This window comes from Hemiscyllium ocellatum, chromosome 5 (genome assembly GCF_020745735.1).
Source record: "Hemiscyllium ocellatum isolate sHemOce1 chromosome 5, sHemOce1.pat.X.cur, whole genome shotgun sequence".
NCBI classification, from domain to species: Eukaryota; Metazoa; Chordata; class Chondrichthyes; order Orectolobiformes; family Hemiscylliidae; genus Hemiscyllium; species Hemiscyllium ocellatum.
The window spans coordinates 131091285-131117596 of NC_083405.1; the positions used below are offsets into that span (position 1 = coordinate 131091285).

A 26312-nucleotide genomic window follows, 5' to 3' on the forward strand; every position below is an offset into this window, starting at 1 on the left:
AACATAGAACAATACAGCACAGAAGAGGCCCTTCGGCCCTCTATATTGCACCAACCTGTGAAGTATTCTCAGCTCGTCCCCCTATACTGTTCCAAAGTCAGTCATGTGCTTATCAAAGGATTGTTTAAATCTCCCTAATGTAGCCGAGTTGACTACCTTAGCAGGTAGGGCATTCCACGCCCTTACCACGCTGAGTAAAGAACCTGCCTCTGACATCTGTCTTAAATCTATCAACCCTAATTTGTAGTTATGCCCCCTCGTACATACTGACATCATCAAGCTAGGAAAAAGACTTTCACTGTCTACCCTATCTAATCCTCTGAACATCTTGTATGTCTCTATCAAATCCCCTCTTAGCTGCCTTCTTTCCAATGAGAACAGACCCAAGTCTCTCAGCCTTTCCTCATAAGACCTTCCCTCCACACCAGGCAACACCCTAGTAAATGTCCTCTGCACCTTTTCCAATGCCTCCACATCCTTCCTGAAATATGGGGACCAGAACTGTACACAATATTCAAAGTGTGGCCGCACTAGCGTTTTGTATAGTTGCAGCATGATATTGTGGCTCCGGAACTCAATCCCTCTACGAATGAAACCTAACACACTGTATGCCTTCTTAACAGCACTATCAACTTGGGTGGCAACTTTCAGGGATCTATGCACATGGACTCCAAGATCCCTCTGCACATCCACACTACCAACAATCTTTCCATTGACTCAGTACTCTACCTTCCTGTTATTTTTCCCAAAGTGCATCACCTCACATTTAATTGCATTGAACTGCCGTTTGCCACCTCTCAGCCCAATTCTGCAGTTTATCAAGTCCCCCTGCAACCTGCAACACTCTTTCAAACTGTCCACTACTCCACCAACTTTAGTGTCATCTGCAAATTTACTAACCCATCCACCTGTGCCTGCATTTAAATCATTTATAAAAATTACAAACAGCAGTGGTCCCAAAACAGATCCTTATGGCACACCACTAGTATCTGGACTCCAGGCTGAATATTTTCCATCAACCACCACTCACTGCCTTCTTTCAGAAAGCCAGTTTCTAATCCAAACTGCTAAATCACCCTCAATCCCATGCCTCTGCATTTTCTCCAACAGATTACCACATGGAACCTTATCAAGGGCTTTACTGAAGTCCATGTATACGACGTCAACTGCCCTACCCTCATCTACATGCTTGGTCACCTTCTCAAAAAACTCAATGAGGTTTATGAGACATGACCTGTCCTTGATGAAACCATGTTGACTATCTGAAATCAAATTGTTGCTTGCTAGATGATTATAAATCTTATCTCTTGGAATCCTTTCCAATACCTTTCCTACAACAGAAGTAAGACTCACTGGGCTATAATTACCTGGGTCATCTCTACTGCCCTTCTTGAACAAGAGCACATTTGCAATCCTCCAGTCCTCTGGTACTAAACCTGTAGACAATGACGAATCAAAGATCAAAGCCAAAGACTCCGCCATCTCCTTCCGAGCATCCCAGAGAATCCTCGGATAAATCCCATCCTGCCCAGGGGACTTGTCTACTTTCACTCCTTCTAGAATTGATAACACTTCTTTGTAACTAACCTTGATCCTTTCTAGTCTAATATCTCGTATCTCATTCTTCTCCTCTCCAATATTCTCCTTTTCCTGAGTGAAAACCGATGATAAGTGTTTGTTTAGCACCTCTCCAATCTCCACAGGATCCACACTCAACTTCCCACTTCTGTCTTTGACTGGCCCTATTCCTACTCTAGTCATCCTTTTATTCCTCACATACCTATAGAAAATTTTACGGTTCTCCTTTATTCTATTTGCTAAAGACTGCTCATGTCCTCTCTTTGTCCTTCTTAACACTCTCTTTAAATCCTTCCCAGCTGATCTGTATCTCTCCATTGCCTCATCTGAGCCATCTTGTCTCAGCAACACGTAAGCCTCCTCCTTCTGATTAACGAGAGATGCAATTTCTGTAGTAAACCACGGTTCCCTTACCTTATCACTCCCTCCCTGCTTGCCTTGGTGTCATACTTGGTTTTATATTGTTCCTGTGAAGCATTTTGGAGACTTTCATCACGAGGGTGCTTTATAAATTTTTTTTGTCATATGGCTTGTTTCAATTAATTCCAGTAGGCGTCCCCTCAACATTCCCCTTTCCAAGGAGTACGAGCCAAGCTCCTCAACTTTATTGAGATGACTGAATTCCTTCACCTCTGCAATAATTCTTGTGAAACTCCCATGCACCTGTGATGAAAGTTTATCTTTTTTTTATTATATGGCAACTTAGGTTCTGAAATAGAGGTAAATGACTTTTTAAGTTTTGCTAAAGTGGTTTATTTTTCTAAAAAAAAGGTCAAATCAGCATTTCCAAGATATCACATGCCTTAAGCTAAATTACTATACAAATTACTTGCTGTGATAATTCCTGATGAGTTTACAAAATTGAATTTTTACAACCCCAAAAGAGGGTAGAAGCATGTTCATAAGAAAAGGGTTCCAGACTAGCAGAGGTTAGCGAGTTTTGAGAAGATTTGTAGCTCAGGTTGAGGTTCTGGATGTAGGTTTGCTCACTGAGCTGGAAGGTTTGTTTTTAGGTGTTACACCACCAAACTAGGTAACATCATCAGTGAGCCTCCAGTGAAGTGCTAGTGTTATATCCCGCTTTCTATTTATATGTTTAGGTTTCCTTGGGTTGGTGAAATCATTTCCTGTATTGGTGGTGTCATTTCCTGTATTGGTGATGTCATTTGTTACCAGGTGGCGCTCTGTTGGACGGCACTGGGTTCCCATTTTCGGGCCAGTTTTAGTATATTGTGCCCATGATTTACAAAATACCATGCAAGAACTGTAACAAACACTACATTGGACACATAGGCAGAAAACTAGTCACCACGATACATGAACATCAACTAACCACAAAAAGACTATGACCCACTCTCACTAGTGTCCTTACATTCAGACGAGGAAGAACACTACTTCGACTGGGACAGCCGAGCCAAACAGAGACACACACAAGAATTCCTAGAAACATGGCATTCCAACCGGAAACTCTATCAACACACACATTGACTTAGATCCCATTTACCACCCCCTGAGAAAAAGAACAGGAAATGAAGTCACCACAGGAAATGACATCACCAACACAAGGAAATCTAAACACATGAATAGAAAGTGGGCCTTGCCACCAGTGCTTCATCCAGAGGCTCACTGATGATGTTATCTAGTATGATGACGAAATGTCTGAAAATGGACCTTCCAGCTCGGTAAGCAAACCTAAATCCACTAGCGGATGTGCTGTGCAGCAGTCACCATGTCAAAGTCACAGGGACAAAGGCCCAAGTTTTCCTCACTGAATTCTAAGGAAATATTAGTGAGCTAGCCAGTGCCTGTGTGAATCAGGGAGTGAGGGAGAGAATCACGTGTGGTGAAGATAAAAAGATTTACTGAAAGAATGTGTTTGCAGCTTCATCACTCAAGTGAGAAATTAAAGAGCAAAGAAAGTGATACTTAAGTGGGGTTGAGTTTCTGTAAAAGGATAATGCTGAAAAAAGGATGGAATCTTTCCTTGTGCTATTTTTGATAAGATCTTTCCAAATTGTCTCTTTGTGTAAATATGTTTTGATGTCTCTTTCTTTTTTCATCAAAACTGCACTGGCAGTTTCCTCCGAACATATTCAGCCACTGGCAAGAATAATCAGATTGCAAACATAAAAACTAACAGTCTATCAAGCCATGTTTCACTCTGGGATCCCATTTGTCTCCTATTAGCATTACTTGGGATCATAATATACCTCTACCCAACACCTGATATCCTTGCAAAAGCATGGTGCCAAGAATTGAATACAAACCTTCAGCTTGTGACAAACGATCAAAAAGAAAGTTTTAGCATAACATTTTTCCATTTGTACCCTACATTCCATGCAAATATCTTGAGGAGTTTCTGGGATATCAGAGAGAGCATCTAATGGCATTGAGTTCAAAAACATATTGACTAGGTATCTATTTGTTGAGACTATTTAAAAAGAAAAACACTGATATCAGTCACAATCGAATCACAGCCTGCAGTTTTACCATAAAAAACTTACAGCTGAATAAACTGAGTCAGCTGTACAATTTCTGAACAAATGGTGGCTTAAATCTGTACCCTATTAAAAGGCAAAGGATGAATGTTCACATTCCCTTACAATACACGAGAAGGTAATTAAGCTCAACCAGAACACTGCTATAAAGCACATTCCCTTACAATACAGGAGAAGGTAATTAAGCTCAACCAGAACACTGCTATAATGTAGTCAGTGTTGAAGAATAAGCATTCCATGAATGGGGAGTAAATGCTTTTCTTTTTAAACGAAAATCACATTGAGTCATTATGATCCAATGCACTGCTTGAAATGCAATTGAGTAACAAATTGCAATTGAATAACAAATAAATGTTTTCTACAGCTACAGGGAAAGAGCAAAGGTGAGAGGGGTTAATAAGTTTACTCTTTCCAAAGAGCCAGAATTGGCATAATTGGCGAAACAGAAACAGCTGCAAATGTGTTGCTGGTCAAAGCACAGCAGGCCAGGCAGCATCTCAGGAATAGAGAATTCGACGTTTCGAGCATAAGCCCTTCATCAGGAACAGAAATTGCTGCAAAAGCTAGCATTTCCGGCAGCATCTGTGCAGAGAAATCAGTTAACATTTCAGGTCCAATGACCCGTCTTCAGAGGAGGTTCTTATGGTTTTCAAAATTGGCTAAATATGTTTGATTGAGTGCAAATCTTCTTTACATCCATTAACAAATTTTTTAAATATTCACAGGACTTGATGCCCAATTTTGTTTATAAATGATATTTTTGAAACAACTCTGTTTGAGCTCAATAGTCATACAGTCATAGAGATGTACAGCATGGAAACTCATCCATGCCAACCAGGTATCCTAAATTAATCTAGTCCCATTTGCCAGTAATTGGTCCACATCGCTCCAAACCCTTCCTATTCATATGCCCACCCAGATGCCTTTTAAAATGTTGTAATTGTACCAGCCTCCGCCACATCCTTTGGCAGCTCATTCCATAGATGCACCACACACTGCGTGAAAAAGTTGTCCCTCAGGTCCTTTTTAAATCTTTCCCCTCTCACCTTAAATTCATGCCCTCTAGTTTTGGACTCACCCACCCTGGGGAAAAGTCCTTGTCTAATTATTCTATCCACGCCCCTCATAACTTTATAAACCTCATTCCTCAGCCTCCAACTTTCCAGGGAAAATAGCCCCAGCCTGTTCAGCCTCTCCCTTTGGCTCAAATCCTCCAACCCTGGCAACATCCTTGTCAATCTTTTCTGAACCCTTTCAAGTTTCACAACATCCTTCCTATAGCAAGGAGAGCTGAACTGCAAGCAGTATTCCAATAGAGGCCTAACCAATGTCCTGTATAGCTGCAATAAGACCTCCCAACTCCTATACTCAACGCACTGTCCAATAAAGGCAAACATACCAAACGCTTGCTTCACTATCCTATCTACCGGTGACTCAGATGTAATTCAGTGGTTTGCTGGACAATTTCAAACAGTGAACAGTAACCACATTGCGATTAGATTATAGATAAGTCAGACTAGGCAACTGCCTTCGCTAAAAAGGCTTTAGTGAACCAAAGGCCGGATTGATTAGGACTATTTTCAAACAAAAACAGAAGTGATGGAGAAATTCGAAGTTTAGCAGCATCTATGGAGAGAAAAAACAGTTAATATTTTGAGTCCAGCGTCCCTTCTTCAGAACTAGAAGCAGCTCGGAAAAAGTTATATTTACGCTGATGATGAAGCGAGGAAAGGAGTACGCAGATAGGTGGAGGTAGAGCCCAGTAAGGGAGATGGAATAGGTCAGACAGACAAATCAATTGTTGATAGTAAGCCAGGGAAGAAGATAAGTTCTGTGGATGGGTTAATTGACCCAAAATGTTAACTCTGATTTTTCTCCACAGTTGCTGCCAGACCTGCTCAGATTTTCCAGCAAGTTATGTTTTTGTTTAAGAGAAGCTAGATGGATGATAATGGGGACGATACTGAGGTGAAAATGGTTGGCTTGATAAAAGCAAAACATTTCATGACAGCTGTAGGCAAAGGACAAGAAAGGTGTTGTTCTTGCTCTAGAATTGTTCAACTCTATGTCAAGGCCTGAAGGCTGTAATGTACCCAAACAGAAGATGAGCTGCTCTTCTTCCAGATTGTGCCAAGTTTTACTGGACCTCAGAAATGTTGGCATGCAATGGTGTATTGAGGTGGTATGCAATTGGAAGGTCAGGGTCATTCTTACAGAGGTAATGGTGTTCCACAAAACGGTCACCCCGTCTGTGTTGGAACAGAATCATAGACTAGAATCCTTACTGTATGGAAGCACGTCATTTGGCCCATCGAGTGCACATTGACCCTCCAAACAGCATCCCTCCCAGCCCAACCCCTGTACCCTACATTTCCCATGCCAATCCACCAAACCTGCATATTTTTGGGCAATGGGAGGAAACCCTCACAGACACTGGGAGAAGGTGTAAACTCCACACAGACCTGCTCAGCTTTTCCAGCAATTTATGTTTTTGTTCAAGAGAAGCTAGATAGATGATAATGGGGACTATACGTTCAAGTCTGAAATCAAACCTGGGTCCCTGACACTGTCAGTCAGCACAGCTAACCACTGAGCCACTGTACCAGCCTTGTTTCCCTCCAAAGATAAAGGAGACTACATCAAATGAATGAAATGCAGGTAAATTGCTGCTTCGGTGTGTTGGCGAACTTAGATGGTGACAGAGGAGATGGATAAGTGAGTGCTGCACCTTCTGCGATTGCATGAAAAGATGCTGTGGGGGTGTATGGAGGTGTTCGGACTGGAGGAGTGGTGGATCAAGGTGTCCCAAAGGGAATAGTGGCATCCTGTTGGAAGTAGCAGAAATGGTGAATTATTATTCTTCGGATACAAATACTCAGGGGATGGAAAGTGAGGACAATTGGGACCCTATCTGTGTTATGGGACGGAAAGGCAGAGGTGAGGGCAGTAGAGCAGGAAATCAGACAGATATAGCTAAGGACTCTGTCAACCACAGTGGCAGGAAATCTGTAGTTCAGGAATAAGATGGACATGCGGCACGGTGGCACAGTGGTTAGCACTGCTGCCTCACAGCGCCAGGGACCTGGGTTCAATTCCCACCTCAGGCGACTGACTGTGTGGAGTTTGCACGTTCTCCCCGTGTCTGCGTGGGTTTCCTCCGGGTGCTCCGGTTTCCTCCCACAGTCCAAAGATGTGCGGGTCAGGTGAATTGGCCATGCTAAATTGCCCATAGTGTTAGGTAAGGGGTATATGTAGGGGTAGGGGTATGGGTGGGTTGCGCTTCGGCGGGTCGGTGTGGACTTGTTGGGCCGAAGGGCCTGTTTCCACACTGTAAGTAATCTAATCTAATCTAATGCTTGATAGTCCCCACTCTCCCATGGAAAAGATGCAACACAGACTGGCTGACTGTTGCAGAACACCTATGGCCTGTCTGTAAAAATGACCCAGAGCTTCCAGTTGCTTGCCAATTCAACACACCACTGTGTTTCCAGTGAACAGTGCGAGACTCTATGCAAGCTGAATGAGCAACACCTCATCCTCCGCTTAGGCATCTGACAGCCTTCAACACTCAACAATTGCAGATTCCTTCCTTCCTTATTATCTAGGCCTAGAACCCCAGGTCCTGTCATGAAATGGGTTGTTTACAGTACAGCCAATACATTTTCACCATCTCAGCGCTTTTTCTTCTTCTCTGGGTTACTAATAATAATCTCTGTGTGCCTGCTCTTTTCTGTCTCGCTTTCTGGGCTCCATCTCACCCTAACCGCTCACTCCTTTCTCCTTGCCTCACTGCCCCCCTCAACATCAGCACAAATGCCACTTTTTCTGAACTGCTTCTACAGCGGAAGAAAATACACTGGACTCAACATTAATTCTGTTTGCTCTTCACAGATGCTGCTAGACCTGCTGAGTTTCTCCAAAAATGTCTATGTCTGTTTGTTTCAGATCTCCAACATCCGGATAGTGGAGGGAACTTGTGCCTGAGTCGAATGTGGTGGGGAGGTCCTTAATGAATACTTTGCTTCACTACTTACTGGTGAGAGGGACCTTGTCATTTGTCTGTCTTAGAAACAGACTGATATGCTCAAACAGGTTGATGTTGAAGAGGATGTGCTGGAAATTTTGAAAGACATGAGGATAGTTAAGTCCCCTGGGCAAGGTGGATTATACCAAAGGTTACGACAGGAAATGAGGGAGGAGATTGCTGCATCTTTGGTGATGATCTTTGCTTCCTCACTGTCCACTGGAGTAGTACCAAATGATGGGAGGGTGGCAAATGTTACTGTCTTGCTCAATTAAGGGAATAGGGATAATCCTGGGAATTACAGACCAGTCAGTCAGTCTTACATAAGTATAGGGCAAATTACTGCAGAGAATTCTGAAAGACAGGATTTATGATTATCTGGAAAAGCATAGTTTGATTAGAGATAATCAGCATGGTTTTGAGAGGGGCAGGTCAAGCCTCACAAGCCTGGTGGATGTGACAAAACACATTGATGAAGGTAAAGCAGTTGATGTGGTACATACAGATTTTAGCAAGACGTTTGATAAGGTTCCCCATAGTAGGCTCATTCAGAAAGTAAGGTGGCACGGGATACAGGGAGATGTGGCTGGCCGAAAGAAGACAGAGGGTGGCAGTAGATGGAAAGTAGTCAGCCTGGAGCTCAGTGACCAGTGATGTTCCATAGGGGTCGGTTCTGGGACCTCTGCTCTTTGTGATTTTTATAAATGACTTGGATGAGGAAGTGGAAAGGTGGGTAAGGAAGTTTGCTGATGACACGGAAATTGGTGGAGTTATGGATTGTGGGGGGGGGGGGGGGACTTTTGTAGGTTGCAATGCTGAGAAGCAGAGATGGAGTGCAATCTGGCAAAGTACGAAGTGATTCATTTTGGAAGGTTGAATTTGAGTGCAGAATACAGAGTTTAAGGCAGGATTCTTGGCAGTATGGAGGAACAGAGGAATCTTGGGGTCCCCATCCATAGATCCCTCAAAGTTGCTACCCAATTTGATAAGGTTGTTAAGAAGGCATATGATGTGTTGACTTGCATTAGGGAGGAATTGAGTTTAAGAGCCGCGAGGTTATGCTGCAGCTCTATAAAGCCCTGGGTAGACCACACTTGGAATATTGTGTTCAGTTCTAGTTCTTTATAGGAAGGATGCGGGAGCTTTAGAGAGGATGCTGCCTGGACTGGAGGACATGTCTTATGAGGAAAGGTTGAGGGAGCTAGGGCTTTTCTCATTGGAGCGAAGAAGGATGAGAGGTGACGTCATAGAGGTGTACAAGATGTTAAGAAGCAAATGTTAACAGTGGATAGCCAGAGATTTTTTCCCAGGACCAAAATGGATATCATGAAGGGGCATAATTTTAAAGGTGATTGGTTTATGGGAGATGTCAGAAGTAGCTTCTTTACTCAGTGCTGGGTGCATGGAATGTACTGCCAGCAGTGGTCATAGAGTCAGACACATTCGGGACATTTAAGAAACTCCTGGATAGGCACATGGATGATAGTAAAATAAAGGGTATGGAGGCTAGTTTGATCCTAGAGTAGGACAAAAGGTGACCACAACATCAAGGGCTGAAGGGCCTGTACTTTGCTGTACAGTCCTATGTTCTACCCACGGTTCTTTATTGTATTTCCGTTAGGATTATAGCCATTGGAGTTTTGAAGAATGAGGGAGATCCTTAGAGATACCTTTAAAATTCTAACAGGAAGGAGCTCCTGATGACTGGGAATACTAAAGCTGGAGCCCCAATCTGAGCATAAGGGAAATGGCATTTGGGACAGAGAATAGGAAAAATGTCTTCACCCGGACAGTGCAGAGCCTGTGAAATTCTCTGCCATAGCAAGTGGTTGAGGTTTAAAACAAATGAATATTTTTCACAAGGTGCTAGTTCTCAGACCTAAAGGGATCAAAGGGTATGGGGAGAAAGTGAATGCAGGGTTGGATGATGAGTCATGATTCTATTGACTAGGAGAAAGTGAGGACTGCAGATGGTGGAGATCAGAGTTGAGAGTGTAGTGCTGGAAAATCACAGCAGCTCAGGCAGCATCTGAGGAGCAGGAGAGTCGATGTTTTCAGCATAAGCTATTCCTGATGAAGAGCTTATGCTGAAACGTTGATTCTCCTGTTCCTTGGATGCTGCCTAACCTGCTGTGCTTTTCCAGCACCACACTCTCACCCATGATTCTGTTGGCCAGCAAAGCAGGCTTGATGGGCTGAAAAGGATGCTCCTATTTTCCACACTTGTGTCTTTTTAAATAATGGCTTCATGGCTTTTTTTTTATTAAAACTGATACGATATTTTTAAAACAAGCTTCTGTTTGTAAAATGTACATGTGGGATTTGATCTTGCATTACAATCCAGATCACTGGATTATTAAAATAACACTTATGCATGGAGTGTGTCTTTCCTTTCCATTTGTGTAGAGTTAGATCGGAATGTCAAGTAAATAAAGTAAACTAAAAGTAACCATGGCATTGCAAATCTAAAACAGATAAGATGTGTGAAAGGGAGTTGAAGTAAGATTACTCTGAAAAGTTAAAAGCTAGCATTAAAAGTTAAAGCCACATTCCACTATCAGTTTTCTTACTGCTTTAAGTTTTTAATTGGAGGGAATGTTAGTGATATTATCTTATCTTAGTAAAATCAGGAATTTTAAACACACCATCTTAAGGAGAGCTACACTGCATCTCTCTCAAAAATTACCCAGAGCACCGTAACAGTCAATAAATCCTGACAAAGATTAGTTGTAATCTCTGCCCCCTGTCTCTTTTGGATTCCAGAAACTCTCCATAATTACACCCAAAGAATTCTGCAAGGGAATACAAAAGTCAATTCTTGAAGCACTGTTAACCTTTTCTCAATCCACATCACTCCCATGGGAACCCCACAATTACCAATACTAACTTCTAAACTGAACACAGAATGGTTCCAACCCCAAAATATATTTCTGATCACTTATCAATGAAATCATGAACATTTCCATACTGTAATTTCACCCCAAACCTCAGCTTGGCGAAACATCAAATGCAAGCAGGATCTGGCCATCTCAAGCCATGTCTTTTTTTTTCCCCTCTGGCCTTAATTATTCAGAGTTCCCATGCCCAGAATCTAATCCATCAATTCAAATTCACCCCAAATTCTCCAATCTACACCCTAACTTGGAAAAGTTACTGTTTGTCCAAAACCCTGATTTTAGTTATAGCAATACACGGGGGAAAAAAGTGAGGACTGCACATGCTGGAGATCAAAGTTGAGAGTGTGGTGCTAGAAAAGCACAGCAGGTCAGGCAACATCCGAGGAACAGGAGAATCGACCTTCCGGGCATAAGCCCTTCATCAGGAATGAGGCTGTGGGCCAGGGGTTTTTGCCTCCCCCCTCACTGAGGATGAATGATCAGTCCTCAGCAAAGGCCTCACTTTCATCCCACTATGCTCCTGGATTAATGAGTTCGACTCCCATTGAGACTTTGAACATTTCTCCTGCTGCCTCCGCTTCCATCACTAAACCATAATCTCACAGACCATTCACAACTTCACCACCTCAGGGAACATTCAACCCTCCCAGCCTCCAACCTCAGTCCGAGAACCCTGCACCACCCGATTCTACGTCCTAACCAAAGTTCATAAACCTGACCGCCCCAGTTAACCCATTGTCGCCACTGTTCCTGTCCCACTGAACTTATCTCTGCATTCCTTGACACCGTCCACCTATGTTCGGGACACCTCCCACATCCTTCACCTCCTCCAAGACTTTCATTTCCCCAGCCCCAATGCCTCATCTTAATCATGGACATCCAGTCCCTGTACATATCTATCCACAACGATGAAGACCTCCAAGCTCTCTGTTTCTTCTATTCACGCCGATCCAACCAATACCCTTCAACTGACACTCTCATTTGTCTGGCTGAACTGGTCCTCACTCTCAACAACTTCTCCTACCATTCCTCCCACTTCCTCCAAACCTAAGGGGTAGCCATGGGCACTCGCATGGACCCCAGCTGTGCCTGCCTCTTCATCAGGTATGTGGAACAGTCCATTTTCCATAACTACACCAACATCATTCTCAACCTTATCTTCTGTTACATAGGTGACTGTCCTGGCACCACCTCGTGCTCCCATGAGGAGACTGAACAGTTCATCAAATTCATCAACACCTTCCACCCTGACCTTAAATTCACCTGAACCATCTCGGACACCTCCCTCCCCTTCCTGGACCTCTCCATTTCCGGTGACCGACTAACCACGGATATTTACTACAAACCCACCGACTCCCACAGCTACTTGGACTACACCTCCTCCCACCTGCCTCCTGCAAAATGCCATCCCTTATGCCCAATTCCTCCGCCTCCACCACATCTGCTCCCAGGAGGACCAATTCCACCAGAACACCCCACATGGCCTCCTTGTTCAAAGACCACAATTTCCCCTCCCACATGGTCGACGATACCCTCCAGCACATCTTCTTCAATTCCCACACCTCCGCCTTTGAACCCCACCCCTCTAGTCACATTAAGAATAGAAACCCCAGCCCTCACCTTCCACAGCCCTCACCTTCCACCCCACCAAACTCTGGATACATCACATCATCCTTCGCCACCAAGAAACCCCACCACTCGGGATATATTTCCCTCCCCACCCCTATCTGTGTTTCAGAGAGGCCATTCCCTCAGTGACTCCCTTGTCAGATCAATCCCACAACCCCCCTCCTCCACCAATCTCCAGCACACACCCGACTCCTTCCCCTGCCACTGTAAGTAGTACAAAACCTGTGTCCATACCTTCCCCCTGTCACCTCTGTCTAACGCCCCAAAGGATCCTTCCACATCTGACAGAAATTTACCTGTACTTCCACACACATCATCTACTTTATCTGTTGCACCCAATGTGGTCTCCTATACATCGGGGAGGCAGGACACCAACTTGCGGATCGTTTCAGAGAACATCTCTGGGGCACCCGATCTAACCAACCCCACTGCCCCATGGCCAAACACTAACTCCCCCTCCCTCTCCACCTGGGCCTCCTCCAACGCTAAACCCTAACCACGCGACGCCTCGAAGAACGCCTCATCATCTACCTTGGGACCCACAAACACACAGGATCGATGTGGATTTCACCAGTTTTCTCGTTACCCCTCCGCTCACATTATCCCAGTCCCAAGCCTCCAACTTGGCACTGCCCTCTTGACCTGTCCATCTTCCTTTCCACCTATCCACTGCACCCTCCTCTCTGAACCATCACCTTCACCCCAACCTTCATCTACCTATCACGTTCCCAGCTTCTCTCCAGTCCCATTCCCCTCCCATTTATCTACCAGCCCCTGCCGGCCCACAAGCCTCATTCCTGATGAAGGGCATATGCCCAAAATATCGATTCTCCTGCTCCTTGGACGCTGCCTGACCTGCTGTGCTTTTCCAGCACCACATATCGTCGAAAGGGATATATAGTCCAGCAACATAAAGATTCCCCTTATTTTCATACCTCAGCAATGGCCTCACCCTTTTCCCATCCCTGATAGCATCAGCCAGCACTGTCCCAAACTAATCTGCCTTCCTCAGGTGTACGTGACCTACAGTTTGCAGATGACTGCAATGTTGATGACCACTCCTCTGCAAATTTGCAAGCCACTCTCAAGCTCTTCTTGAATTGAATTTAATTTATTGTCCCGTGTACCGAGGCACAATGAAAAGCTGTGCGTTGCGAGCAATACAGGCAGATCACAGAGTTAAGTCGCATAGATAGTAAATAATAGGTAAACAGCGGCAAAAACCAAAACACAGGTACAGGCAAATGCGAAGAGTTTGTGAGTCCATTCAGTATTCTAACAACAGTAGGGTAGAAACTGTTTCGAAACCGGCTAGTGCGTGTGTTCAGGCTTCTGTACCTTCTCCCTGATAGTAGAGGTTGTAGAAAAACATTGCCAGGGTGGGATGGATCTTTGAGAATGCTGGTGGCCTTTCCTTGACAGTGGGCCTGGTAGATGGATTCTATAGATGGGAGGTTGGCCTTTGTGATTGTCCGGGCTGAGTTCACCACTCTCTGTAACCGTCTCCGATCTTGAATGGTACAGTTGCCATACCAGGTGGTGATACATCCAGACAGAATGCTCTCAATGGTGCACCTATAAAAGTTGGCGAGGGTATTCGCCGTCACGCCAAATTTCCTCAGCTGCCTGAGGAAGAAGAGACGTTGTTGAGCCTTTGTAACCAGTGCGTCCACATGAAGAGTCCAAGAAAGCTTGTTGAGGATAACCACTAGGAGAAAGTGAGGACTGCAGATGCTGGAGATCAGAGCTGAAAATGTGTTGCTGGAAAAGCGCAGCAGGTCAGGCAGCATCCAAGGAGGAGAATCGACGTTTCGGGCATGAGCCCTTCTTCAGGAATGGCTTTCCTCATTTCTGATGAAGGGCATATGCCCAAAATATCAATTCTCCTGCTCCTTGGATGCTGCCTGACCTGCTGCGCTTTTCCAGCAACACATTTTCAGTATGGATAACCACTCCCAGGAGCTTGACACTCTCCACTCGCTCCACCTCTGTGCTATTAATGTATAGGGGGGGCATGGGTAATATCCCGCTGAAAGTCAATAATGAGTTCCTTGATTTTGCTGGCATCAAGAGCTAGGTTGTTCTCCGTGCACCATTTTTCCAGGTCTTCCAACTCTTGTTTACAGTCTCGTCATTCAGGGAAGTAGTGGGAAAATAGCATTGCGAGCAAGAATCAGCCAGAATCCAACTTGCTCTCAATTTCAGATTTACTAATTTAATTTAAATTCCATCAGCTGTAGTGACAGGACTCGAACCCGTGTCTGCTGACCATTAGCCCCAGGATCGCTGGTCCAGTGACACCACCATTACACAATGACCTCTCCTTACTAACATTAACCCCATTAACGTGTGCACGCAGGTCCTTGATCGTATGTCCACAAGTACGGAATTAAAGATGCACCATATCCAGTTCAAAGAGGTCTCAAAAAGAACAAATGGAAAACACGAACAAACGAACCATGGGAGCCTGAGACACAAACAGTGGGTGGCATGCAGCTGAAACAAAATAAGGCTAAGTAATCATTCAAGAGTTAGTGGATCGTAGTAACGTCCTTTCTTTTACTATCAGGATAGTTGTTGCATTTTGTTTAGACATTTTATAAGGAGATGTCAGCTATGCTATCACCTTCACAATGTTAGGAATCCTCAACACACCATCCTGTGCAAAGTTACAGAGCATTTCTAAAATAGCTGACCCAGATCGCAGTTACAGTCAATAAATCTTGACAAAAACTGGGCTGCAATAGTTGATGGGAAGACACCATTTCCAATCAATGAAGGGTCTGCCACGAGGAGATATAGGGATAAGATTAAGGATTGCCTCGATGTGGAATTTACTTGAAGTTAGCAACGCAACCAAGACTGTGTCAATTTTTAACAATAGCTTATGAGGTGGTTGAGGGGAAGGATAATAAAAGGGATATTAAGAACAGAATAGATTTGTGGAATCCCAACTCAAGCCATGAGGCTATACAACCTAGAATTACAACAGAAATGTCAACATTCAGTCTGTGGCTGAGCTTAGTCAGCCTGCCAATTTGAGGAACAAAGGATTCCACAAGAAATATAACCTATGCAGTCCCAGCAAAAATCCACACAACACAACTTATGTTTCAGTGAGCTTCTATCATCGATATGGAGAATGCAGTTCATGTTAAAATGCAAGCTACACTGCCACACAGTGGCTAAATTAAATTGCAACACCATAATCCAACTACATAATCCATGTTTGACCCAATCCAGATTGGAATGTGGAAGAAGGAGCTCATCCTGATTTGTAAATCAATTTTCAATTTCATTTTATTGTATCTGAATTAACAAAGAAATGTATACGAAAGGCAAATTTCTGGATACTAAAGACGTCAAGGACGCGCTCTGGGAAAATGGGATGGAGCTAGATCAGCCACAATTTTGTTGAATGAAGGGACAGGCTCCGGGGATCAAATGGCCAATTCCATTCATTTCCAATGATCTCATGTAACAGGAGGAGAGGTTCCACCATGCACCAAGATCAAGGATACGAACTCAGCTGCATTTTCCTCCCTGCAGACTACAATTCACTGATTGCTGCTTTCAAAAGACTGCTCTTGCATGTTGACACGGTATTGCGCTTTGCAGCTATTTTCTCAAGGTATAGTCACATGGTCTCTCCTCCAGTCTCTGAAGATCTCTCTACAATCTCACTCTTTGATCCTGTGTTAACAATCGCGCTAACATCTTGCCCAAGTAAATCTTTCCTCCCACGGCCTCCACATTCTCCATGGTAAAGTGCACCGAACTAATTTCTAATAAAAAATATACAAAGCGTTGCTCAGGAAAAAGAGTGAATTAAGGAAGATGAGAGGGGTAAAAATGCAAAGTTGTTTTGAAATAGATGGCAGCTGAAGGTACAGCAGCCTCTTTTGGGGCAAAAAGACATGGAGGATGAACGAGAGGTCAGATTTAGGGGTGCAAAAAAATAGTGCTCCCTTCTCCTAGCAGCATTTCTCTGTTTGCTCACCAAAAGTTCAGGGTCTGGAAAATTCAAACAGAGTGGTCCACATTTAGAAGATGAGCACTTCACACACTGCCATAGCTTTAAGCACAAAGTTGTCCGCCATTATCAGTCCAAACAGTGCAGATTAAACATCAGTTTGGAGTGTAGCACTTGCTCCATTCTCCCACAAACAATGGATACAGTCCAATGTGATCAGAATACATGTCTGCTAATGTCATTATGACCTCGACAATTAAAACATACAAATTATATTTCAACTCAAGTAGTACAATTACCAGGTCACTCTTCATCGATCAAAATCTTCTGGACTCACTTCAGGGATTTCTCTTTGTGCTGTTTCCCTTTCTCACACTCAATGCCAGTAACATTTGGGCTATTTACAGTGGGATTACATGGCACTTCCAGCTTTGATAGGAAACTATGATGAGTGGAATAACAGTGCAGTTGCTCCCTGATTAAAGGATTTCCTCCTGAATTCCCTTTGAGATTTATTACTGAGCATTTATGACTTATGACAGCAAGTATCAGATTCCATCAAATATATATGAAAAGCATCATATGTTAAAGGCACCAGCTATTACCCCTCGACAAAAGAAAGCAGCAGCCATTTCCCTCCTTCTACATGGTCATAACCTTTCAGCCTCGGGATCATCCTTACAAATCTTTCCTTTACTTTCTCTAGTGCCTATATGTCCTTTTAGATCGTCATAAATATGGTCACCAGGAGAAAGTGAGCACTGCAGGTGCTGGACATCAGAGTCGAAAAGCATGGCATCAGAAAAGCACAGGTCTCACAGCATCCTAGGAGCAGGAGGATCGACGTTTTGGGCATAGCCCTTCATCAGAAAGAAGATGGGAGCAGGAAAGGGGGCCAAGAGATAATTGGGAGAGTGAGGGTGGGGGTGATGTAGCTGGGAATGCAGGTACAGAGTGATGGTGACAGGTCAGAGCGGAGGGTGGGGCAGATAGGTGGGAAGGAAGATGGATAGGCAGGACAGGTCAAGAGGGCAATGCTGAGTTGGAGGTTAGATCTGAGATAAGGTGGAGGGGAATGAGGAAACTGGTGAAGTTGCATCGATGCCGTGTGGTTGGAGAGCCCTAAGGTTGAAGATGAGGCACTCTTCCTCCAGGTGTAAAGTGGTTTGGATTTGGCAGTGGAGGAGGCCCAAAACTAGCATGTCCTTGGTGGAGTGCGTGGGGGAAGGGGGAGTTGAAGTGGTAGTGGGGTTATACGGTGCATGGGTGTCCCGGAGATATTCTCTGAAACATTCTGCGAGTTGGTGTTCTGCCTCCCCAGTGTACAGGAGACCACACCGAGAGCAATGGACACAGTAGATGAGGTGTTTGGATGCGCAGGAAAATCTGTGTCGGATGTGGAAGGATCCTCTGGGGCCTTGGACAGAGGTGAAGTGGGTGGGGAAGTGGGGAAGTTGGGGGGGTTATGGGGACAGGCTTTACACTTCTTGTTGGGGCAAAGGAAGGTGCCAGGAGTGGAGGTGGAGGGTGGGTTGGTTGGGGACGTGGACCAACCGCATTACCAGAAGGATGTGGATGCTTTAGAGAGGGTACAGAAAAGGTTTACCAGGATGTTGCCTGGCATGGAGCATCTTTACTATGAAGAAAAGTTGGGTAGACTTGGTTTGTTTTCACTAGAACACGAGAGATTGGGGGGCAACCTGATAGAAGTTTATAAGATTGCCAGTGACATGGTCAGTGATAAGTATGAGGTTTTTTTCCCAGGGTGGAGGGGTCAGTTACTAGGGCACACAGGTTCAACTGCAAGGTGCAAGGTGGGGGTTGGGCAGGTTTAAAAGAGATGTGCGAGGCAAGTTTTTCACAGAAAGGGTGGGGAGTACCTGGAACATGTTGCCAGAGGTGGTGGTAGAAGCAAACATGATAGCAGCATTCAAGAAGCATCTGAATGAATGCATGAATAGGAAGGGAAGAGAGGGATACATATCCTCTAAGTGAAGACAGTTGTAGAATGGAAGGGCAAAATGTGTCAGCACAGGCTTAGAGGGCCAAAAAGGGCCTGTTCCTGCGCAGTCTTGTCCTTTGCTTTATGCACAGTTGTCTTCTAGGGTTCAGTGAAAGTTTAAACACAAGCTTTACCCTAGAGAAAATAAAATTATGTTGCTTTAAAGTATAGCTAAATAGCAGTAAGCCTATTTGAAGGAGGTGCTGTTTGGGGACATCTGTGATCAGCGCGCCCTCCAGTGGCTGGATGAAGAATTACAAAGTTAAAAATCATAACACCAGGTGACAGTCCAACAGGTTTATTTGGAAGCACTAGCTTTCGGAGTGTTGCTCCTTCATCACAGCTACCTCATGAAGGAACAGCATTCTGAAAGTTAGTATTTCCAAATAAACCTGCCAGACTATAACCTGGTGTTGTGTTATTTTTAAACTTTGCACACTCTACTATAGTTGAAAATGTGTTGCTGGATAAAGCACAGCAGGTCAGGCAGCATCCAAGGAATAGGAAACTCGACGTTTCGGGCATAAGCCCTTCATCAGGAATGAGGAGAGGGTGCCAGGCAGGCTAAGATAAAAGGTAGGGAGGAGGGACTTGGGGGAGGGGCGATGGAGATGTGATAGGTGGAAGGAGGTCAAGGTGAGGGTGATAGGCCGGAGTGGGGTGGGGGCGGAGAGGTCAGGAAGAGGATTGCAGGTTAGGAGGGCGGTGCTGAGTTGAGGGAACCGACTGAGACAAGGTGGGGGGAGGGGAAATGAGGAAACTGGAGAAATCTGAGTTCATCCCTTGTGGTTGGAGGGTTCCCAGGCGGAAGATGAGGCGCTCCTCCTCCAGCCGTCGTGTTGTTATGTTTTGCCGGTGGAGGAGTCCAAGGACCTGCATGTCCTCGGTGGAGTGGGAGGGAGAGTTAAAGTGTTGAGCCACGGGGTGGTTGGGTTGGTTGGTCCGGGCGTCCCTGAGGTGTTCTCTGAAGCGTTCCGCAAGTAAGCGGCCCGTCTCCCCAATGTAGAGGAGGCCACATCGGATACAGCGGATGCAATAGATGATGTGTGTGGAGGTGCAGGTGAACTTGTGGCGGATATGGAAGGATCCCTTGGGGCCTTGGAGGGAAGTGAGGGAGGAGGTGTGGGCGCAAGTTTTACATTTCCTGCAGATGCAGGGGAAGGTGCCGGGAGTGGAGGTTGGGTTGGTGGGGGGTGTGGACCTGACGAGGGAGTCACGAAGGGAGTGGTCTTTGCAGAACGCTGATAGGGGAGGGAGGCAGTTAGGCAGGGAGACTAGGACCATGGGCATAGTCTTAAAATTAAAGGGGGTCAATTTAGAATGGAAATGAGGAGACATTTTCTCAGCCAGAGAGTGGTGGGCCTGTGGAATTCATTGCCACAGGGTGCAGTGGAGGCCAGGACATTAAATGTCTTCAAGGCAGAGATTGATAAATTCTTAGCTGAAAATGTGTTGCTGGAAAAGCGCAGCAGGTCAGGCAGCATCCAAGGAACAGGAAATTCCTCATTGATAAATTCTTAATCTCTCAAGGAATTAAGGGCTACGGGGAGAGTGTGGGTAAGTGGAGTTGAAATACCCATCAGCCATGATTAAATGGCAGAGTGGGTTTGATGGGCCGAACAGCCTTACTTCCACTCCTGTGTCTTGTGGTCTTGTGGACATAAAGACCCTGCAGCACTGTATTTGACTCAGGACTGGTTCCGGTCTCAGATTAACACAATCAATGATCATGTCAAAAGCAAACAGAAATTCCTGGAGCAGAAATGGTCCTGAACACTGACAAAGTCAAGGGATGGGGTGGGGGGAAAGAAGGCTCCAGTGAAGGAAGTGAAAGTGGTTGAAATATTTTCTTTGCGACACCTCAACTTGATGCTGCTACAATAAAAACATTCTGCAACCGAGCTGCTGACAGAGTGGGGTATGTATGTTTTCACCTTCAGTCCTGGTCCTCAATCGCAGTTTATCTCTGGGAGATTGCTACAACATTCACCTCAACCTTTACATATTTCAGATAGCAAGTGTGGTAATTGTATCACAAGAGTGATGAGCATCAAAATTCTATTAGTAAAAAGCAACTGGATGGGTCCCTGGCAAATCTTGGAAATCATGGTTAAAACAAAAGCAGAGCTTTATATTGCTGTCTAGCCCATGCAACAATCTATTGTACTTTCTTCTCATTTTAAAATAATATATGGAGGGATATAGGCCAGGAGCAGGTAGGTGGAACTCATTTATTATGCTTAGCATGAACTGGTTAGACCAAAGGATCTCTATCCATGTTGTACGACTCCATGACATAGAAAATTGTGCGACACAACAACAAATTACCTTTGCCAAAATAGTAACCTTTTAATACTGGTCAGATTCAAAACATGTGTTGCTGGAAAAGCACAGCTGGTCAGGCAGCATCCAAGGAGCAGGAGAGTCAACGTTTAGAGCATAAGCTCTTCATCATTTTCTCCCAATGCTGATCAGATGTACAACAACCATATGGAAAGCAAGTTAATGATCTCCCGAGGAGGGAAAAAGGAATTGAACTGCATAATAGCACAGCCTGTGAGACGATGCTGTGGCTTAAAAGGTTATTTGGTCCTGGTTGGTTTTGAGATTGAACAAGAAGCATCGAACCTTGGAGTTTTTTTTTAAAAGTTGGAGCAATAGAAGCTCTCAAAGACCAGACTTGCTAGGTTTTTTTAGTTTTCAAGTTTAGCTTTAAGCAGTTGATGTTGTGAGCTTGAAGAAGTAAAAGCTATCTTTTCCACCTCTTGTTTACAGCTAGAAGCTGGGGTTTCTCTCTGCTACTGGGTTACCTGTGAAACAAATCTATTTTACTGAATTTGTCTCTTTGCAAAGGTGTGTTTAATGGGATGTTACTATATTGGAACAGTTAATTAGTAATAGTCACTCTATTATTCTTAAGTTTTCCCCATAAAGGTCTTCTTTCTTTTGTTTGTATTTTAACTATAGTGTTTAAATAAATTGCGTATTGCTTAATGTTGAATAGTTGGACCATCTAGAACACAGCACATCATGTTTGCCTTTAAAATAAAGAAAAAGTTAAGGTCTAGGCTATCTTCTGAAAATATTTTGAGGGGATCTAGTCTGGTCCATAACAAATGACCATAGCAACCATGGACTTCAGCTCAATTCAGTTTCATTTAAAGAGTTTTGTGGTGACTATGTGGGATAACACTGCAGCCAAAAACGTATGTACTACAAGATCCCACATACTTGAGATAAAAACAAATCATCCACTTGTTCAAGTGAGGAATAAACTTCAAATCTTTTGCCAGGACATAACCATCACTAGCCTGTCCAACATTTAGCACTCATCCCTAAGTATCAACTGTTCTTGAGACAGTGGTGGTGAGTTGCGATCGTTGTTGTCCTTGAGATATGGGGACACCAAGTGCTGATAGGAAGGGAGTTTGACCTAGTTCAAGTAAAGGATGCCAATATATTTCCAAGTCAAGATGGCGTTTGGCTCTCTCGTTCTTGGATAGTTTCAGGACCTTTGCTACCTAGGCCAAATATATACATATAATACAATACAGCACAGGAAAAGGCCCTTTAACCCACCAAGCCTGCGCCGATTCCTAATCCTTATTTAGACCCACCAATTATTGCCCATATACGGTTTCTATCCTCCTGGGTTCACATCCTGCTCACGTGTCTATTAAGATACACCTTAAATGTTGCTAATGTGCCTGCTTTCACCACCTCCGCTTGCAGTGCTTTCCAGGCACCCACCACCTTCTGGATGAAAATGTGTCCCCTGCACTCCCCCCTTAAACTCTCCCACCTCAGCTTGAGCCTATGCCCTCTTGCAGTTAGCTAATGATGTGTAAATCCACATGACATTCATAATGTCACTGATAAAGAAGAGGTGCTGAACCCAATCAAAGGAAAGGTGTTGCATTCATTGCCAACATAGAAGCAGCTGGTAAAGTCCTTGTAAACTTAGTCAGTGCTGATTTATATGACTCCAAATATGGCTGCAGCACAGCAACTGGCTTCAGTATGCAGAATGACATGTTTGAGGAGTCGTCAGGGATTAAGGCAGGATTGATTAGAAGATGGTCTTTGCCAGTTTTTCTATCCTTAACTATGACCATGTCAAAATCCATTTGTTCCCTACGTAAGATCACCACTGAGGGGAGTGAACCTGCGACCCTCCCAGACTCTTATCATCAAGCAAATCCACACTGAGATTAGTTTACCAACAGGTACAGCAATGAAAGAAGGTGGTACATACCTGGAATGTAGATCTTCCTCCATCTTAACATCATTTTCTCTTGCCTCATACTCAATGTTCATGCAATCGGGAGCAAACTTCACCTTCCTACTCTTTTCGGGCAAGCTGACATTGAAGTTAGAGGAGAGTTTTTTCTCCTGACCACTTGAGACCTGCCCTCTTTCTCGGTCCAGTACCCTCTCTGTGCCAGGATCATCCGCTGCCTCATGGTACCACCTGAAGTCTTGAGATTTCTGACTGCTGCGGCCGCCTGTCACAAGACAGGAAGGTTTCTTCGGTGGATAGTCCTGGGTGGGTGCGCCATCTGCCATGTTATCCACCATTAGTGTGCCAGCAGCAGGAAGCCAGTCAGAGCAGGCAACAGTTTCACAGGAGGTGCCTACCTGTCGTATGTAGCCCTTGAAGCCACTATCAACGTCGCTCTCTATTGAATGTAAAGTCAGGCTAGATCCAGAAGCCCGTTTAATCAGACGCTTTTTGGAAGAATCCTGCACATATTGGAAAAAGTCAAAAGATCAATCAAGAGTTAGACTGTGCAAGGCTTAGTTTAGCTCTAGCTGAAAAATGTGTTGCTGGAAAAGCACAGCAGGTCAGGCAGCATCCAAGGAGCAGGAGAATCGATGTTTCGGACATAAGCCCTTCTTCAGGAATGATTCATTCCTGAAGAAGGGTTTATGCCCAAAACGTCAATCCTCCTGCTCCTTGGATGCTGCCTGACCTGCTGTGCTTTTCCAGCAACACATTTTTCAGCTCTGATCTCCAGCATCTGCAGTCCTCACTTTCTCTTAGTTTAGCTCTAGCCCTTATTAAACAGTGTGAGGTTAGCATTAGATTAGATTGTACAACTGTTCGACTACCTCCAGTCCTGGATTAGAGCCTGTGAGGGCTTGTCTACCCTAGGCCCGGGTCAGAGCATGTAGGGTCTACTTGATTGTAAAGGTTAGTATGCTCCCAAAAGTGCAATACCCCACAGGTTTTGTAGGGTTTTATCTCCCCCAAGTTAAGCTTACATGTCCATTAATGTGTGTAATATTAGCACTTACAGAATCATTACACTTCAAATTGGACATCTGGCTCACAGGTACAAGTTACTTTCAGTAGCAATAAGCTGATCAGGTGTAATCTAGAACTCTATGGGAAGCTAGAGAAGTGATTGCTGGGCTCCTTGCTAAGATATTTGCATCCTTGATAGTCAGAGGTGAAATGCCGGAAAACTGGAGGTTTGCTAATGTGGCGCCACTATTTAAGGAAGGCGGTAAGGACAAGCCAGGGAACTATAGACCAGAGAGCCTGACCTCGGTGGTGGGCAAGTTATTGGGGGGACTTCTGAGGGACAGGATATACATGTATTTGGGAAGGCAAGGAGTAATATTAGGGATAGTCAGCATGGCTTTGTGCATGGGAAATCATGTCTCACAAACTTGATTGAGTTTTTTGAAGAAGTAACAAAGAGGATTGATGAGGGCAGAACGGTAGGCAGGGTCTATATGGACTTCAGTAAGGCATTCGACAAGGTTCCTCATGGGAGACTGCTTAGCAAAATTAGATCTCATGGAATATAAGGAGAACTAGCCATTTGGATACAGAACTGGCTCAAAGGTAGAAGGTAGAGGCTGGTGGTGGAGGGTTGTTTTTCAGACTGGAAGCCTGTGACCAGTGGAGTGCCAATATTTTTCATTACTTATACAAATGATTTGAATATGAACATAGGAGGTATAGTTAAGTTTGAAGACGAAACCAAAATTGGAGATGTAGTGGACAGCGAGGAAGATTACAATGGGATCTTGATTAGATGGGCCAAAAGGGCTGAATAGTGGCAGATGGAGTTTAATTCAGATATATACGAGGTGCTGCATCTTGGGAAAACAAATCTTAGCAAGACTTATACACTTAATGGTAAGTTATTAGGGAGTGTTGCTGAACAAAGAGACCTTGGAGTGCAGGTTCATAGCTCCTTGAAAGTAGAGTTGCAGGTAGATAGGATAGTGAAGGCATTTGGTGTGCTATCTTTATTGGTCAGAGCAGTGTGTATAGGAGTTGGGAGGTCATGTTGCAGCTGTACAGGACATTGGTTAGGCCACTTTTGGAATATTGTATGCAATTCTGGTCTCCTTCCTATCAGAAGGATATTGTGAAACTTGAAAGGATTCAGAAAGGATTTAAGGGTGGTTGCCAGGGTTGGAAAGTTTGAGTTACAGGGAGATGCTGAATAGGCTGGAGCTGCTTTCTCTGGAGTGTTGGAGGCTGAGGGGTGACATTATAGAGGTTTACAAAATCATAAGGAGCATGGATAGGATAAACAGACAAGGTCTTTTCCCACAGTAGGAGAGTCCAAATCTCAAGGGCATACGTTTAAGGTGAGGGGGGGAAAGATATACAACGGACCTAAGGGGCAACATTTTCATGCAGAGGGTGGAATGAGCTGCCAGAGGAAATGGTAGAGGCTGGTACAACTGCAACATTTAAAACACACCTGGATGGGTATGTGAATAGGAAGGATTTAGAGGGACATGGGCCAAGTGCTGGCTAACGGGACTAGATTAGGTTAGGATATCTGGTCGGCATGGACAAGTTGGGCCGAAGGGTTTGTTTCTGTGCTATACATCTCTAAGCGATGAGTTGAACTCTCCCAGCCACCACTAGTATTTCTCACCTACTCAGCAACACCCCCCACCAATTCCTTATGTCAGGTGCTGGAGGCAATTGAACCTGTTAACATGTGAAATGACCCAAATATTACATTGTGCACTTCTAAATATAACTGGGGTGGGCAGACATGACAAATTCAGGAAGCTGTTTTCAAAGTCAACTATGTCGGGCTGCATCTTTTGCAGTGTGGCCTGTGCACACTTGGACATCCCCACTTCAAATCCAGTTGAAAAAATTATTACTTGATAAAAGATTAATACTTGAAAATGGAGGTACTTGGTGTAGGATATAGGTGAAATAGTGTTACTTCTGCAATCATAATTACTTATGCAAGGTAAATGAATTCACACCAGTGTATAGTTGTTTCAACCAAGAGAAGAGTAAAAAGTGAGGTCTGCAGATGCTGGAGATCAGAGCTGAAAATGTGTTGCTGGTTAAAGTGCAGCAGGTCAGGCAGCATCCAAGGAATAGGAAATTCGACGTTTTGGGCTAAAGCCCTTAGCCCGAAACGTCGAATTTCCTGTTCCTTGGATGCTGCCTGACCTGCTGCGCTTTAACCAGCAACACATTTTCACCTCAACCAAGAGCAGAGTCAGCAAGAATAAAAACTATGTGGAGGAAATTTATAATTGTTTTTGTATTACCTAAAAAGTGCATACAAGAATGAAAAGTGCCTGCAAACAATGGTAGATGTTACAGACAAATAGATAAGGTGCTGTGAGGATGTAGGTTCAGGCAGACTTGCTTGTACAAGCAGTAGTTACAAGCATCTATTTTCCACTTCTGCAAAAAACACAAATACAAACT

General features: G+C 44.3%; 1 protein-coding gene across 2 annotated transcripts in view; it reads right to left on the reverse strand.

Moving 5' to 3' along the window:
* The window catches only part of mindy4 (MINDY lysine 48 deubiquitinase 4), a 203984-nt gene that overhangs the window by 146774 nt on the left and 30898 nt on the right, over positions 1–26312 (reverse strand). For both annotated transcript variants that reach the window (XM_060825650.1, XM_060825649.1), the window contains exon 5: positions 22857–23344. In XM_060825650.1, the coding sequence (XP_060681633.1) occupies positions 22857–23344 (488 nt within the window). The remainder of the gene's footprint in view (positions 1–22856; positions 23345–26312) is intronic.